The following is a 15,526-nucleotide window of genomic DNA, read 5'->3' as shown; positions in this document are numbered from 1 at the left end:
TCACACCCGCCAGTGTCTTCATCCCGATCTTATCCGGCAATAATGATCATTACAAATTGTGCATGCATAAACTTCGTTTCCGAGCAGATAGAGTATTTGGACAACCGTCGATACGACGATGATTTTGAGAAGCTTCCATATTTTGGAATTTCCCGCATTGCGTAATAATTATAAATAGCATTCCGTAATTTGTTCTTCATGTTGATGTATTCGAATTGTAAACACTGTTCTTCAATTGACTTTTTTTTAAATTCCTTTTACAGTGTGATTTAATGGGTGCGTATCTCGAGTCTAAAGGGTTTGTCGAGGATCAAAGGTTCTTTGGTTCAAATTTGTGAATGTCGAATTTAAATGGCAAGGCACGGGTTATTCTGCGTTTGATTGCGGGGTGTACATGATGATACACATGCTTTTGCTTTTCAATGGGAAGCTATTTGATCGCGCCTTAGGTGAGATGGACGTTCTGAACCTCGTCCGGGCTGAAGTGGTGTCCATTCTTATCCCGAGTGACCATAACAAAGTGAGGGAGAGCGTTCGCTCAAGGATAACCCAATTCGAGATAAGTATGGTCAAGGTCCGAACCCGCTGGAAAACCTGGTCTCCAATGTTGCACGTGCGGAGTCCGGACGATGAGGAAGAGATTACGTACGCAAACGACCTCGTGTTGCGCCCACCCCTAAACGCGTAGAAGGAAGCCCTGTGGTCAATCCTGTAGCCATACAGGCGGAAAGCAGCCCCGCTGTTGTTCAAGCGTCAGCGCAGTCGTCGGGTAGCCAACCGTTGTCAGCCGTACGGAGCCGTCCCCGGGGCGGGGGGGATGGCTTGGGTTGCTCAATTGACTGTGGGGCTGCTGGTACGCAAACTCTTGTTGTCTCGACCTTCTTACGGAACAATCAAAGTCCGTCGGGGTATTCGATCACGTCGAAAGCATGCGGTGGACTATTGCCTGTTAGACGACTACAACTTTGAAAATTCGTTAGTTCCTGCCAGTCTCTTATAACAGGGCCAATTCGTTACGATATTTAATTTGTAACTACTTCTCAATTTCTTACTATTATACGTGTGTTTTATTGCAGTGAATCAATCTCTTGGTACAGTAGGCATGCGACGCTGCGCCGGTCCGACATCATGACCATGCTTCCTGAGGTTGTAATGTCGCCTGTTGTCATTGAGTCGTGGGCTGTTTTGCTGAACCATTTGGAGTCTGCTGAACACTTACTTCCTAGGATGGCCTTCTTTGGGATACGTCATATGGTACACCGTCCCCCCCTCCTCCCAAATAAGCACAAAGCCTCAAAGTTATACATTAGTTCTTTCTTTTATTATGAAGTCTCACTCACTCCCCTGAACAGGAATGTATCATGCAGCTTATGGATATACGTGAAGCAGGCTCACAGTCTAATGACATCACTGATCGGCTGTATCACATTTGGGATACCTTCATCCAGGACTGTGATAAAACTTTCAACCTGAATGCCGAGTTTATCTTCGTACCTGTCAACATTGGTGGTCACTTTGCATGCGTGTGTATAAATTTTGGACAACAAACTGTGGATCTCCTTGACTACCAACATCATGCCAACTGGGATCAGTCTGAGATGTGCAATGTTACTCGCCAAGTGGCATCAGCTGTTAGCGATTATTTGGACGTCAGAACGGACAGGGGATATGAGATTACTAGCTTTGAGCATCGGCAAATCCCGTTCAGGCGCCAAACACCCCTTCCTAACATAACAGAATCAGGGGTTTTCTGTATGATGTATATGCTGATGTACGAGGGTCTACCTTTTGAGCATCCAGACTTGGAGAGGAAGAGGAATCGACGGTACTTGGTAGTCGAGTTGGTGGCGACGCTTGTTCTAGCTGACATAAATGTCAACAGAGACATTTTTGAAGCAAAGTTGAATGGGTTTATCGCTGGAAAAGAAGATTTATGGGCCAAGTTACAAAAGAAGCGCAAAATTAAGGCTGTGTTGTCGAAAAAGTGAACAATTTGTGGACATTTTTTTTTTTAAAATGTATTTTGTTTGGCACTCTTGAACTTAGTAAATAATGTTTTGCAAGTGTAAGCTTTACAGTAATGAAGTGTAATTGTAAATTACACTAATGAAGCTTTACAGTAATGAAGTGTAATTGTTGGCATTTATAGTCATAGTTTATTCAAAGTGTAAATGTGACTAAATTGCAAGTGTAACTGTTATCACACTTGTAATTTAGTCACATTTACACTTTAAGTGTAAATGTTAACACACTTAAAGTGTAAATGTTAACACTGTCAGTGTCAACTTTAACATACTGAAAGTTTGAATATAAACACACTGAATTTAAATTGAATGCAGTGTAAATGTGGTGTCATGGGAAGTGTAAATGTGGTGACAGCCCAAGTGTAAATGTGAACAAAAAAAGTGTAACTAACAACAAATAGGAAGTGTAAATTTGAATATAGGAGAAGTATAAATGTGAGGATATAGTATGTGTAAATGTGAAGTTACTGGAAGTGTAAATGTGCTGACATGGGAAGTGTAAATGTTAACACTGAGTAAATTGGAAGTGTAAATGTGAGGATATAGTATGTGTAAATGTGAAGATATTCAAAGTGTAAATGTGAGGATATAGTATGTGCAAATGTGAAGTTACTGGAAGTGTAAATGTGCTGACATGGGAAGTGTAAATGTTAACACTGAGTAAATTGGAAGTGTAAATGTGAAGATATTCAAAGTGTAAATGTGAGGATATAGTATGTGTAAATGTGAAGTTACTGGAAGTGTAAATGTGCTGACATGGGAAGTGTAAATGTTAACACTAGTTATTTGAAAATAAGTGTAACTGTTACTTGAAATAACATAAGTAATCCAAAATAAGTTCAAGTAACACAATGTTTGGCTATCTAATAAAACAGAGAGATTTTGGTCTTATGCCAGTGTAACTCTAATGTTGGTGTTACTAAAAGTTACACCAACTGCATTTCAAAGTTACGCTGCCATGAGACCAATTCCTTATCGCCTGCTCCAGTTATAGCACATCAAAGTTTTAAGTTACACACTCAAAATATATAAAGCAACACTTGTCACTGATCTGACGTCTATTCTTCTCCCTCCAGCTCTTCCTCCTCCTCTCCTTCATCCTCTTCTGGTTCAGACGACCCTTCGCACAATGGTGTGTGTGCTGAGAAGGGGTTAGGGCAGTTTCTCTTGTCGTGATTTGCCATTCTCTTGCAATTCTTACACTTACGTTTGGGTTTCCTAGCCAACACCATTGCTTTTGTTTTGTCTGACAGCAATCTTTTTCCGGTCCCCTTGTTTTTCGAATTCTTTGGTGGCAATATCGTGACTACCTCACATGCCGTACAATTCTTAAATTTCTCCATTTGTTGATTTTTATTCAACACTTCCTCTAATGGTGAGAGGGACTGTCTAAATGATCTAATTACGATGGAAAAGCTGTCAACATCGCTATTCCTTTGTCTCGAAGGAGTCCTACAGACTTCATGAACTTCTCGACCACATTATTGACATTGCAATTTGTTTTTCATCGATGACTTGCATGTTTTCTGTTCCTTCACCATTAGATGTGAAAATCCTTAATCGGAGATACTCTTTCATCCATCTATTCAGAACATAATGTTCTGGTATAGTCTTTATCCCACTTGCTGAAAAAATCCATATTATATGGCGGCATAGGATTCCGGTTCTTTCAAACATCGTACAACTGCAGCTTGCTCTACGTGTACCTTCGTCATCAGATAAAGCTATCATGTAAGTGTGAACGTTAAAAACAGTGAGACTTATGTAAAGTGTAAATGTATTGAATTGTAAAGTGTAAATGTGAAGTCATTAGAAGTGTAAATGTAATGATCTAAAGTGTAAATGTCATGAATTGTAAAGTGTAAATGCTAAGTAATTAGAAGTGTAAATGTAATCTAATAGGAAGTGTAAATGTTAAGGTATCAGAAGTGTAAATGTTAAGTTATAGGGGATTTACATGTGTAAATGTCATATGATGTAAAGTGTAAATGTCATCAATTGTAAAGTGTAAATGTTAAGTTAATAGAAGTGTATATGCAAACTAATAGGAAGTGTAAATGTAAACTAATGGGAAGTGTAAATGTTAAGTTATTAGAAGTGTAAATGTTAAGTTATAGGAAGTGTAAATGTTAAGTTATAGGAATTTAAGAGGTAAAAACAGAAAGTGTAAATGTCATAGGAAGTGTAAACTACCTGTACTGTACACAACTTCAAAATTCTTCTTTCTGGTTGAATCTTTGACAATAGTTATCTCTATTTCGCCTCTCTCAGTGAAACCTCCTGTTCTACATGTATCAATTGAGAAGAAGGCTTCTTGTTTGAATGTGTTGAAAGCTGAATATGTGTACACCTTTGCGCATGAATCTCTAATGCCGATGTGTTGACGTCATTGCGGACGAGTGCTTATCCATGTTGTCAAGTCGCTTTTGTGTATGTCTTTGTTGGTCCATAGCGCTCTCAAAACGCATCCAAAACTCAACCAATGTTCCTGACTTGTGTTCAAACCTCTTGAAAAAGCTATTTTCGCTCTCTGATCTTTGAGTTGTCCTCATAATCGACGCCATCCTCAAGTCTCTGCAATGCGCCATCACCCACTGTCCCCTTATAGCATATGTATCTGCAAACCAATCATTTACGCCAACACCATGATCTTGAACTATTTGCTCCCAGAGACCATCAAATTCTGCTGCCTCAAGCTCATCGTCCCATATAATGTCATCAATTTTACAGATGAAGTCATTATAGTCGCTTCTCGATACGCCAAACTTATTTGGCATTTTGTTCATTATATGCCACATACAGAAGCGATGGCGCGCTGTCTTGAAAACAAGAGGGACAGATTTGATAATACCTGGGTCCTGATCTGTAATTATGTACTCGGGTTCCTTACCTCCCATTGCTATTAAAAACCGGCTGAAAACCCAATTAAACGACTCATAATCTTCCCTTGCAATTAGAGCCCCACGTAACGTCACGGATCGTTTATGGTGGTCAACACTGTGAATGGTGTGAATACCATAGAATACTTATTGGTGGAGTAAGTTGGGTCGAATGACACCGCATCACCAAAAATTTTGTAATTATCTCGGGCGGTACCGTCCGCCCATATGGCCCTACGTAGGGCGCCATCATCGTCAAGGTCATAGTCAAAGTAGAAACCTATTCTTGTTTCAGTCATTTCCTTGAAATGGTCAACAAACAACTGACCATCCCGTTCGTGAATGAAACATTTAACATCCCTATGGAAGTTCTTAAAATCATTTAAGCTTGCTCCAATGTTTTCGTATCCATTCACTTGTTCTTTGCAGATTCTGTATGTTTTTGTTGCTCCTATCTTCACCGCCAATTAATCATTAATGATACGTCGATAAAAATAACATGAATGGAATTATTTATTTAGTATAGAGACTGATTATGTATTACAAACCCTTGAGTTTGACACGATTATCATCTTGTGATAATCATATGTTCTTGACAATTTACGAACTGTCCGTCCCGAGTGAGATAAGCTCGTGATTGTGACCCTCGTGGAACCGGTCAATTACTAAAACACCATTCTTCATATATAGTCGTATCCTCGCTTTACACCCCACTCTAGTGACCCTGAATATCCTCTTTGAATTCTCTCCATCCAGTCCGCCATCCTGATCTTTTATGGGCTTCTTGTGAGCGAAACCTTCTCGATTGCAGACAACGAGCTTTGACTTGATCTCACCGCCACGCCATTTTTTTGTTGTGTACCTACGTACATCAAACCCACAAGCAATGGCGTATATCTTATAAAAAGTCACTGCATCATCAACACCCCCAAACTCCAGGCCGATGTACGGTGTAAACCTCTTCTCCACCTCCTTACACAGCTCTTGCACACGGGTTGAACCCCATTCTGTTTTACCAAGTCTCAGAAATGTGCACAGAGTGTAAGTGTAAATGTAAATGTTCTCGGATATGAAGTGTAAATTTTCTCATTTGTAAAAGTGTAAATGTCATCAAAAGTGTAAATGTCGAAACTATAGTAAAAATAAACATCCAAAAGTGTAAGTGTAAATGTCGGTAGAAACAAAGTGAAAATGTGTTTTCAAAAGTGTAAATGTCATCAAAAGTGTAAATGTCAAAACTATAGTAAAAGTAAACATCCAAATGTGTAAGTGTAAATGTCGAGAAACAAAGTGTAAATGTGCTGTAATGTCATGTGTAAATGTCAGCAAAAGTGTAAATGTCAAAACTATAGTAAAAGTAAACATCCAAAAGTGTAAGTGTAAATGTCAGTAGAAACAAAGTGTAAATGTGCTGTAATGTCATGTGTAAATGTCAGCAAAAGTGTAAATGTCAGCAGAAATGCAGTGTAAATGTTTTCAAAAGTACACCAAAAGTGTCTTCAAAAGTACACCAAAAGTGTAAATGTTTTCAGAATGCCAAGACAAATTAAAACTATAATATTAACAGAAAGTGTAAATGTAAAACTATAGCAAAAAGAGTAAATGTGATTGTCTGAAAGTGTAAATGTCAACAAAAGTGTAAAAGTGTAAACGTGAGCAGCAATGCAGTGTAAATGTTATGCTTTAAAAGTGTAAATGTCAACAAAAGTGGAAATGTCAACATAAATATAACAATAAAAATGCAAATGTTATGAATTGTAAAGTGTAAATGCTAAGTAATTAGAAGTGTAATTGTTAAGTTATAGGGGATTCAAGTGAAAATGTATTATGATGTAAAGTGTGCGATTATGATGACAGAAAAGTGTAAACGTGAGCGAATAAATGCATGTAAATGTGAGACTTTAAAAGTGTAAATGTCAATAAAAGTGCAAATGTTGTCAGAATGCTAACTAACATAAAAAATATACCAATTAAAATGCAAAGTTGACTATAACAATAAAAAAGTGTAAATTTAAAAGTACAGGGAAAGTGTAAACGTGAGCAATAATGCAGTGTAAATGTGAGGCTTTAAAAGTGTAAATGTCAATAAAAGTGTAAATGTTGTCAGAATGCTAACTCACATAAAAAATATAACAATTAAAATGCAAAGTTGACTATAACAGTAAAAAAGTGTAAATTTAAAAGTACAGGGAAAGTGTAAACGTGAGCAATAATGCAGTGTAAATGTGAGGCTTTAAAAGTGTAAATGTCAATAAAAGTGTAAATGTTGTCAGAATGCTAACTCACATAAAAAATATAACAATAAAAAGTGTAAATGTAAAACTACAACTAAAATGTTCATGTAAATGTTGTCAGGATGCGTTCATGCAAATTTAAACCCAGCAGGAAGATTTAACTCTAACAATGTTCATTTCAAACCCAGTAACAAATAATCAAAACAAGAATGAACAAATTCAATGACATGCAAATATGCAAAATCGTAATGTTTACCTTCATCCTTCCTATTCAACTGAAAAATATGAAAATGTGACTGAAAACAATTAATAAAATGAAGAAATACCATTGATGCCATCTATTATTTGCATGTTTACGCTGATTTGGAGGATTTAGAGAGAACTTTATCTTCGTTTGGAGATGAAAGAACCCAGTTTTAGAGAGAAGAAAGAAAGAAAAAGACTGAAATTAAGTGTGTTGAGGAAGGAAGAATGTGGGAAGTGGAAACATAGTACAAAGGATATATGTTTTTGTCCGCTGGAAATAATCATTGGTAAGAACAATTCGCAGGAATTGTTGTCCTCTCTCATAGCCATGCTTTTCCCTTTTTTTTTTTGGCCTACATTTTGTAAATAATCTCCACCATAGATGTTGTCCATCTAAGGGTCCTTATAAGGACTTAAGGACTTAAGTGAGGTAAGGGACTCATTAGATCTTACCTCTATATATATATATATATATATATATATATATATATATATATATATATATGAGTTCCAACTCCAAGCGGTCCATTTATCTTTACCTTTAAATGTCTTGTGTCATCATTCAAGATCTAATCCTGGTTAACCTTACCTACAAACATAATCATAGACGGTTCCGTAATGGCTCAAAACTTGTATCCGTCTCCCTTTTATATATATAGGGAACTAGATTTTGTGCCCGTGCGTTGCACGGGTTTAAAATTTGTCTTTCCTCTAATTTTTATGGACCTTTCAATATCATTTTAAATGATACGTAATAGTTGTGTTTCAATTACTCAAATAAGGTACTTTGTACCGTTTTCCCAAATTTTCGAAATTAAATTTTAAACTAAATAACTATGTCAAACACTAACACATGGGATTTGCATGATTTTCTCATATATTGTAAAACTAATACTCATGCTTGTTTACTTGCACATAGTCTTATAACTAATTGGACTCTGTTGGTCCGACACTTAGATATTTTTTTTTGTTTTTTACTATCAAATCAATTTTTAATTTCTACTTTTCTATGCCAGATAATAAAAGAGATAATAAAAGAGCCCGTAGTTACTGTGTAAGACGGTCTCATAATGAAAAAACATAACCTATTTATTAGTAATAAATGAACAATTTTTTTGCAAAAGGGGACCGTCTCGCAGAGTAAGACCGTCTTATACAATAATTTGTCTACAGATTAAAATACAGTAAAAATACCACTAATTACACGATACAGTTAAATTAGTATCAAATCATACATGAATATGAACAAAATTTAACAGGAAAAAAAAAAGTAAAATTATAAAATTATACCATCACGTTTGAGGGTTTTAGAGAGGGCGACATTAAAGAGAAGCGAGATCATAAAAGAGTGTAATATAATCGACAATGGCGAATTCGCCATTTTTGACATCGAAAAATCAAAATCAACGAATCAATTGATAATAAGTTAATACAGAGATCAATCGAATAGGATTTTATAATTGAGTGAGATTAACGTTCACTGTTAATCTCAGTGTATGAAGAATTGAAGATCTGTGACAGTGGAACAATGGAAGTGGTGGTAATATTCACAGTAATGGAGTGTCGGTCTTATTATTCCATGCAATATATATAGTCTGATGAACTATTTGACATATAATTTTCATTCGTCTAAATGCAGGTGGCAGTGGATATGATTTTGAGATCCTGATGATAATTATTCTCAGGGTTTGTTTTTGCTCCAGTTAATTCCCGCGTCATCGAAACTTCCATTAGTTATATCATTGTTTCATTATTAATGCAGGAGGGATGCGTTGTGTTTATTTGCATCTATTCGAGTATAGAATACTCCAAGTTCGATTCGGGTTACGACTCTACTTAAAACCATTGAACAGAATGATTGGTTTGTTAGATATTTATTTGGTTTGAATCGAAGCACAACGAACTTGGTACAGTAGAATCGAAGCTTACTTCCAACGGGAAAAATTTGAAAGATGTCCCAGCAAGCACAAATTGTTCACAAAGTCGGAAGAAGGTAAATTATTAATTGTAAGTCTTTATGTTGATGACTTAATTTTTTACTGGAAATAATAGAAGCATGTGTGATGAGTTTAAAGGTCAATGATGTTGGAATTTGATATGTCCGACTTGGGAAAAATGAAGTACTTCCTTGGAGTAGAGGTCAGACAGTATCCAAGTGAAATTTTTATCTGTCAGAGAAGATATGCAAGAGAAGTATTAGCAAGGTTTGGTTTAGAAGACATCAATGCTGTAAAGAATCCAATAGTGCCAGGCACAAAATTGAGTAAAGATGAGGGAGGTGTTAAAGTTGATGAAACTCAATTTAAGCAAGTGGTTGGAAGTCTCATGTATTTGACGGTCACCAGGCCCGATTTAATGTATGGCGTTAGCTACCCATGCATTCCCGCACCACCACATGGACTATGTAAGTCACCCCTTTCGGGGGCTGCAGTGGCCAAGTGATCATCGCCCCAGTTGGGAGTCGAACCCGGGAACTCCTGCACTTCTGCAAGCTTCAAGGTTTAACCCGGCTACCACTAGACTAACACCACTTGGTTCCCATAGCAGCTTTTTGTTGTACTTATTTCTTTCAAATTTGTCTACTTTTGTTAACTCTTAAAATTTTGAGAATTTATTTCTGTATCTTTAGAATTCCCAAATTAACATTACCATAAAAGAGCTTCTCCTAATAACACCACCACTTCTCAAGTCTCAACCCTAAACGACAACCCTGTACAATTTGCACGGGCATAAAACTAGTAATTATTCGTTTAAGTACACGATTTACTCAATCGTGTACTCTTTTGTAATATTTCTACACTTCACCCTTTCCTTGAAATTTTCTCTCCTCCTAACCCAAAACATAATTAAGTTCCTCCGAAAATATTTGATTTTGAATCTCAATCTCTTACTAAACCAAAAATCAATTAGTTTATCAGTAAATTACCTAATTTTGTTAGGATTAAATTAATTTAATTGGTATATGGTTTAATTTTTCCAATCAGACTAATTATTCTTAGCAAGACTCCGGTGGTGTCTAGCAACCGACGAGTCAGGACCGGTGGCGGTGGCAGCGGCAGTAGATGGTAGGGAATGTTAAGAGGTTTGTGAGATTTGTTTCAAAGGGAAAAGGAGAGGGTAAATAAGATCCTACAATAATAATCCAAGAAATTTAAATCTCATTTGGGAACACGGGAACGCCAAACAGAGGAACAAAGCGAAGCACAATTCATCTACCATCACTCGCTCTTGAATATAGATAGAAAACGAGATCAATGACACAGTTTCGACTACTAGTAGTGCCAACCTCACGATTTGGATTGGCTTAATCAACATTAGCAGCTAACACAATAAAATCCAGCAGCTACTAAATATAAAGGAGTCTCATTGTTATAAACCCGCACCAAATACATCTTAGAAAACAGCTAATATCCCATAACCCTCGTCACACCATAGATATCATTTCCTCCCATTCACGCTGACTAACATCTCCAGTTTTCACAAAACAAGTCGAATCCACACAGATTGGCGACATGGCATCAAAAGCAGCAAAATAACCACCAACAGCACTTAGCCACTTCCAACATGCTCTCAACGCCCTCGTCCACCAGCTGTCAAAAACATACGAATAAGCATTACAAACGAATATGAACTATTAAACTAGGTATGGTGCAAATTTCAGTAGCTAATGTCATGCCATATCTAGTCACTTACGAGTTTTAAACTTCAACACATGTTAAAGGGGCTAAGGTTTAGACTTGGCAATCAAGTGCTCAGAACGGGTTTGGGCCAGGACATTTATAGTGTGGGTTGTTTCAAGTTAAAGTTATCTCATTCCAGCGATGATGTATCGGATATTTTTTCAAATTAGTTATCGGTGCGGGTGAACTAGATCATACTTTTTACATTTAGAGTGTTTTCCTTGCCAAAAATCACATTATGGAAAGTAAAATCATACCTTTTCCACTAGGCTTCCCAATAGAAGCACCACGGCCTCGGCCTCCAGCACCTTTACCACCATCATCCATACCACGTCCAATGCCTTTCTGCTGCCTTCCAGGACCTTCTTCCCTACCTCTTCCTCTTCCACGTCCTACCCCAGGTGGCCTCCTGTCTGAAATAAACAAAAACATTGATTAAATATGTAACTGAACCACAAAGTTCAAAAATATGGCACTTAAACTTATGTTGATTATTCAAGCGACCAAGTCATCGGAGTATGTCAAAATTGAAAATTATAAGAATTGCTTCCGTGAAAGACTGAACACAGATTATCGCAGACAACAGAAGGGTTTTCAGCAAGAAGGCGTATGATACAAGGCCTGACCATAACGTGGAAGAAGCTATATTGCTTTCAATCAGTATTGAATACTACAAATCAATGGTTAGATTATAATTTTTTGTTTTTCCTGTTAATAAAAGGGTCTTTACAGTAAAAAGGAGAACATGGAAACAAAACTGTATGCCCAGCAACACCCATCAAAGATTCAAAATCAAACTAAGAAAATGTTTGCTCCAAGTTATTACGAAGAAATCACAGAACAGTAACACCCAATGCTCGTAAACATGTACCTGAACGGATCTTCTCCTCTTGTACTTTATCAATGACCTAAAAAGCAAAACCAACACAACACATGACGTTAGGCAAACATATACTAATTGAAGTATCCTGACGACAATAATAAAGAAAATACCAATGTTTTCGATGGTAGTAGACTAGTAGCCCAATGTCCCTTAGCCTTCATCTAGTAGAAGACTAATAAATTAAAGCAATGTTAGTAATCTGGGGCCTACCTAATCATGCAAACACGTGTAATAGGAGCCAGAATCCACAAATACTGGTCGCATATCTGGGTCAGGGGTCTCTAGAATGGTAGAGAAATTACTCATCTATCATATAATCAATTCAAACTGAAGAGACATTCAAGTGAACCGGCTCGTAAATGTAATAACATGGTAGTTTAGATTCTTTAGAAATATTACCAAAACGCTAATCTATAACAGATGTTAAAAGGCCAAGGTATCAGAGAATGAACCCAAACATCAAAAACAGAATACTTAAAGTAAGCAGCTTTTCTCACAATCACAGCCCATCAAGAGACACTACGCATAAAAGACCATGCAAATGCTACTATATAAAGAACCTGATCATCAGCACTTACAAGAAAATATTAGAGATAGTACAAGTAAAAAGACATGAATACACATCGTGAGGACAACAGATTGGACCACTGCCCCATCCCATCTCCAATTTAGGAGCGCTGGGTTGGAAATTTGGAATCCTCATATCCACCGAGGAATTTTTAACCCTTAACCTCTGCCCAACTTCCATGGGTTTTTACTCATAAGGAATAAAATGCACATTGTTTTAGACTATCACCATCTTATGTTCTTTTATCCTTTATATTTTCAACAACAACAACATCAGAACCTTAATCCCAAAATGATTTGGGGTCGGCTAACATGAATCATCCTTTAGAACCGTCCGTCCATATGTGCTGATCGCACACCTCAAAATGGGAAAATATAGAAAAGGAAAAGGGAAAAACAAAAGGGGAGTGAAACATAATACAAAAGTCAAGGTAAACTTATAGGTTTTAAAATCGAGGTCCGGATTTCTTTTATAAAAACTTAGAATTTAAATCGAGAGTAAAGATTAAAACGATTTTGAAAACCGAAGTACAGCTCAAGGGTCCGGAATACCTTAAAAGTGAACCAAGTATTAATATATAAGAAAGTTGTTGGTAAAAACGTGTAAATCCTTTATATTTTCAATGCTTTACAAAATTCATCCGCAATTGAAGCAACTAAACATTTTACAGGAACAACAGGGTAGAATGAACCCGATATTCCCAAATAGATAGCCCTTCATCTTTCTGCACCACCCTTGATACAGTCTGAAAGTGACTTTAGAAGCACCCCATGACCCCATACAGGATTCATCAAAAGATCCAAGTAATGAGAAAACATGAAAAGTCACGGTTTCTATCTGTATCACCTTTCATAAGCAGCACTAACATCTATCATCTATTACAGAAACAGATTGAAGCCTGTCACTATTTCCGATAGCCTTCAACTTCGAGCAAACTGGCATTCTGTGCGGGGAGATGCGCCTCAAGAAACTCTTCAAAAAATGTGACTGAGATTCTGATTTTTTTCACACAATAATCAAGGCAAAATCATCTTCTTCTACGGTTGTAGCAGCTCCTCCTTTTTTAGTTTCATCAAGCTGTGTCAAACTTATATGGAAGAAAGAAGGCGGGGCTGCTAGAACCGTAGAAAAAGATGAAATTACCTTGATTGTCAAGAGAATATAATCAGAATTCCAGTCACATTTTTCTGAAGAGTTACTTGAGGTGCATCTCCCCGCGCAGGATATCAGTTTGCTCGAAAGAGAAAGTGAAATTACCTTACAGATAACAGATTTAGAAGTTGGTCCAAATGGTAATACTGAGTACCAGGTGGGAAATGCTGCACTGCGTAGTATTGACAGCAAAAAAACTGATCCCGGTGACCCATTAATTTTTTCTTCGGAAAGGATCAAACTTGGACATTGGAATTACGTACTGACGGAACACCTCCCAGAACAAAGATCACAAAAACATCAACAAGACTAAAAAGCTCATGAACTACCACATCAACCAGCTAAATAAATAAAAGAAAGGAAACTCTTGTCACTCCATTTTAATCTAGAGAGTCTTGTACAACGGTTTCATTGGCGTGTCTCTAAGCCGGGACCTTGTGTGTTCCTCATTTAATTGTAAGATTAATAGGCTGGCCTTACATACAAGACCGACTCATATAAGGCATTGTGATTAAACACAGCAGAACCAATTCCCTTTCCTACCCCCAACACACACTAAAATTGACACGAAAAAACACCACTAAAAATCCTGTTATAAAGCATATTCATAATCAGTTCACCACACAAGCAAGAAAGACTGAAAGACTAACCAAGATTATAAGAATACTTAGGAAACTATACCTCATCGGGAACTCGAAGATACTTGATAGTGTTCCCCCTGATATAACATTCAGGCATTCTCCAAAACCGGTCTCCGTCCTTCATTCAAATATTAAACATCGACTATATTAATTTCAATGCCCAGCAAAACATTTATAAGATAAAATATCAAACAAGAAAAAGAACCCTAACGAGGAAAACTTGAAATTACCTTAGAAGTACAGATAACTTCACGAAGATGAATATTCATCCAAGTATCACAATTTACCAAATGCCCATTATATGTCTCTCCATTCTTCAATTCTACCAACTATCAATTTCAAAATATTCACATAAAAATCCCAAATTATTAATCGAAAAATACACAAATTTGAGCAACAAAAAGATCAAAACTTAAGACAAAATTGGATAAATTTAACAGTGAAACAGTAATTATTACGAAAAGGGTAATTGATTTCTTACCATAGGGTGACCTTGAGCGGTCTTCAACAGCGATAGAGGAAGCTAACAAAGAACAAAAAAATAATAATATAAAATTAAAATTAAAGAATGATTTAGGAAAATATATAAGCAAAGTAAATAATTAGTACAAAATGTGACAGATATAGTGTAGAGGAAAGTAAATTACCATAGTGGAATAGAGTAGAAATAAAGATCTGGAAAGGCGACGAAACCCTAATTTCGGCGATCGAGTTGAATTGATTGAAAACCGGCGACGGTAAATTGGGGAAGAACAGGAGAGAGAATGGGGTTAGTATCGAGCAAAGCCATATAATTGCGGAGGTTATATTTATATAAGGAAATTTTGAAATAATTTTAATTTCTTCATATACCATGTCGGTGTCCTAACATTTTTTTCTTAAAAAAAAAATAACATTACCCTTAATAAATTACGAGTATTAAAATGTAGACTTGATATTTTCTTTCTAACATAGTTTAAAATTATTTCACTTAACTCTATATTTTCGGCTGAAAAGAATTGAACTGTTATTAATAGAGCTAAACTGAATTGAACTAAATTGAATGAAACTGAACAAAACTGAACTGAATAGAGTTAAACTGAATTAAAATGAGCTGAAATTAAGTCTAAACAATAGTAAAAATGTGATGTTAATTTACGTGTTTTACCTCCTAGTTTGCATGTGTTTTTTCATTTTTTTTCGCGTTTAAGAAATGGTAAGTGAATTTTGGAAATTTTGA

The 15,526-nt window shown here is 36.4% G+C and overlaps 3 protein-coding genes across 3 annotated transcripts; 1 reads left to right on the top strand and 2 right to left on the bottom strand.

The window, feature by feature from the left end:
- The first annotated feature begins 390 nt into the window (after positions 1-390).
- On the top strand, positions 391-2,139 carry LOC141590906 (uncharacterized). The gene is made up of 3 exons (XM_074411420.1): positions 391-975; positions 1,077-1,254; positions 1,353-2,139. The coding sequence occupies exons 1-3, from the start codon at positions 818-820 to the stop codon at positions 1,986-1,988; spliced, it is 972 nt and encodes a 323-aa protein (XP_074267521.1). The 5' UTR covers positions 391-817; the 3' UTR covers positions 1,989-2,139.
- A 2,856-nt stretch (positions 2,140-4,995) lies between these two features.
- On the bottom strand, positions 4,996-7,475 carry LOC141589749 (protein FAR1-RELATED SEQUENCE 7-like). The gene is made up of 4 exons (XM_074410374.1): positions 7,464-7,475; positions 7,394-7,412; positions 5,627-5,910; positions 4,996-5,358 (listed from the first exon to the last, which is right to left on the bottom strand). Exons 1-4 carry the CDS (start codon positions 7,473-7,475, stop codon positions 4,996-4,998), a joined length of 678 nt encoding a protein of 225 aa, XP_074266475.1.
- Positions 7,476-10,590: 3,115 nt separating this feature from the next.
- LOC141591796 (sm-like protein LSM4) lies at positions 10,591-15,089 on the bottom strand. Its single transcript, XM_074412262.1, has 7 exons — positions 14,955-15,089; positions 14,789-14,830; positions 14,538-14,636; positions 14,348-14,425; positions 11,935-11,971; positions 11,321-11,476; positions 10,591-10,973 (listed from the first exon to the last, which is right to left on the bottom strand). Exons 1-7 carry the CDS (start codon positions 14,955-14,957, stop codon positions 10,954-10,956), a joined length of 435 nt encoding a protein of 144 aa, XP_074268363.1. The 5' UTR covers positions 14,958-15,089; the 3' UTR covers positions 10,591-10,953.
- Positions 15,090-15,526: the final 437 nt, after the last annotated feature.

Source organism: Silene latifolia, chromosome 7, assembly GCF_048544455.1.
Source record: "Silene latifolia isolate original U9 population chromosome 7, ASM4854445v1, whole genome shotgun sequence".
Classification (NCBI taxonomy): Eukaryota; Viridiplantae; Streptophyta; class Magnoliopsida; order Caryophyllales; family Caryophyllaceae; genus Silene; species Silene latifolia.
Note: the sequence above shows the minus strand (reverse complement) of the source record. Positions and strands in the feature narration are given on the sequence as shown.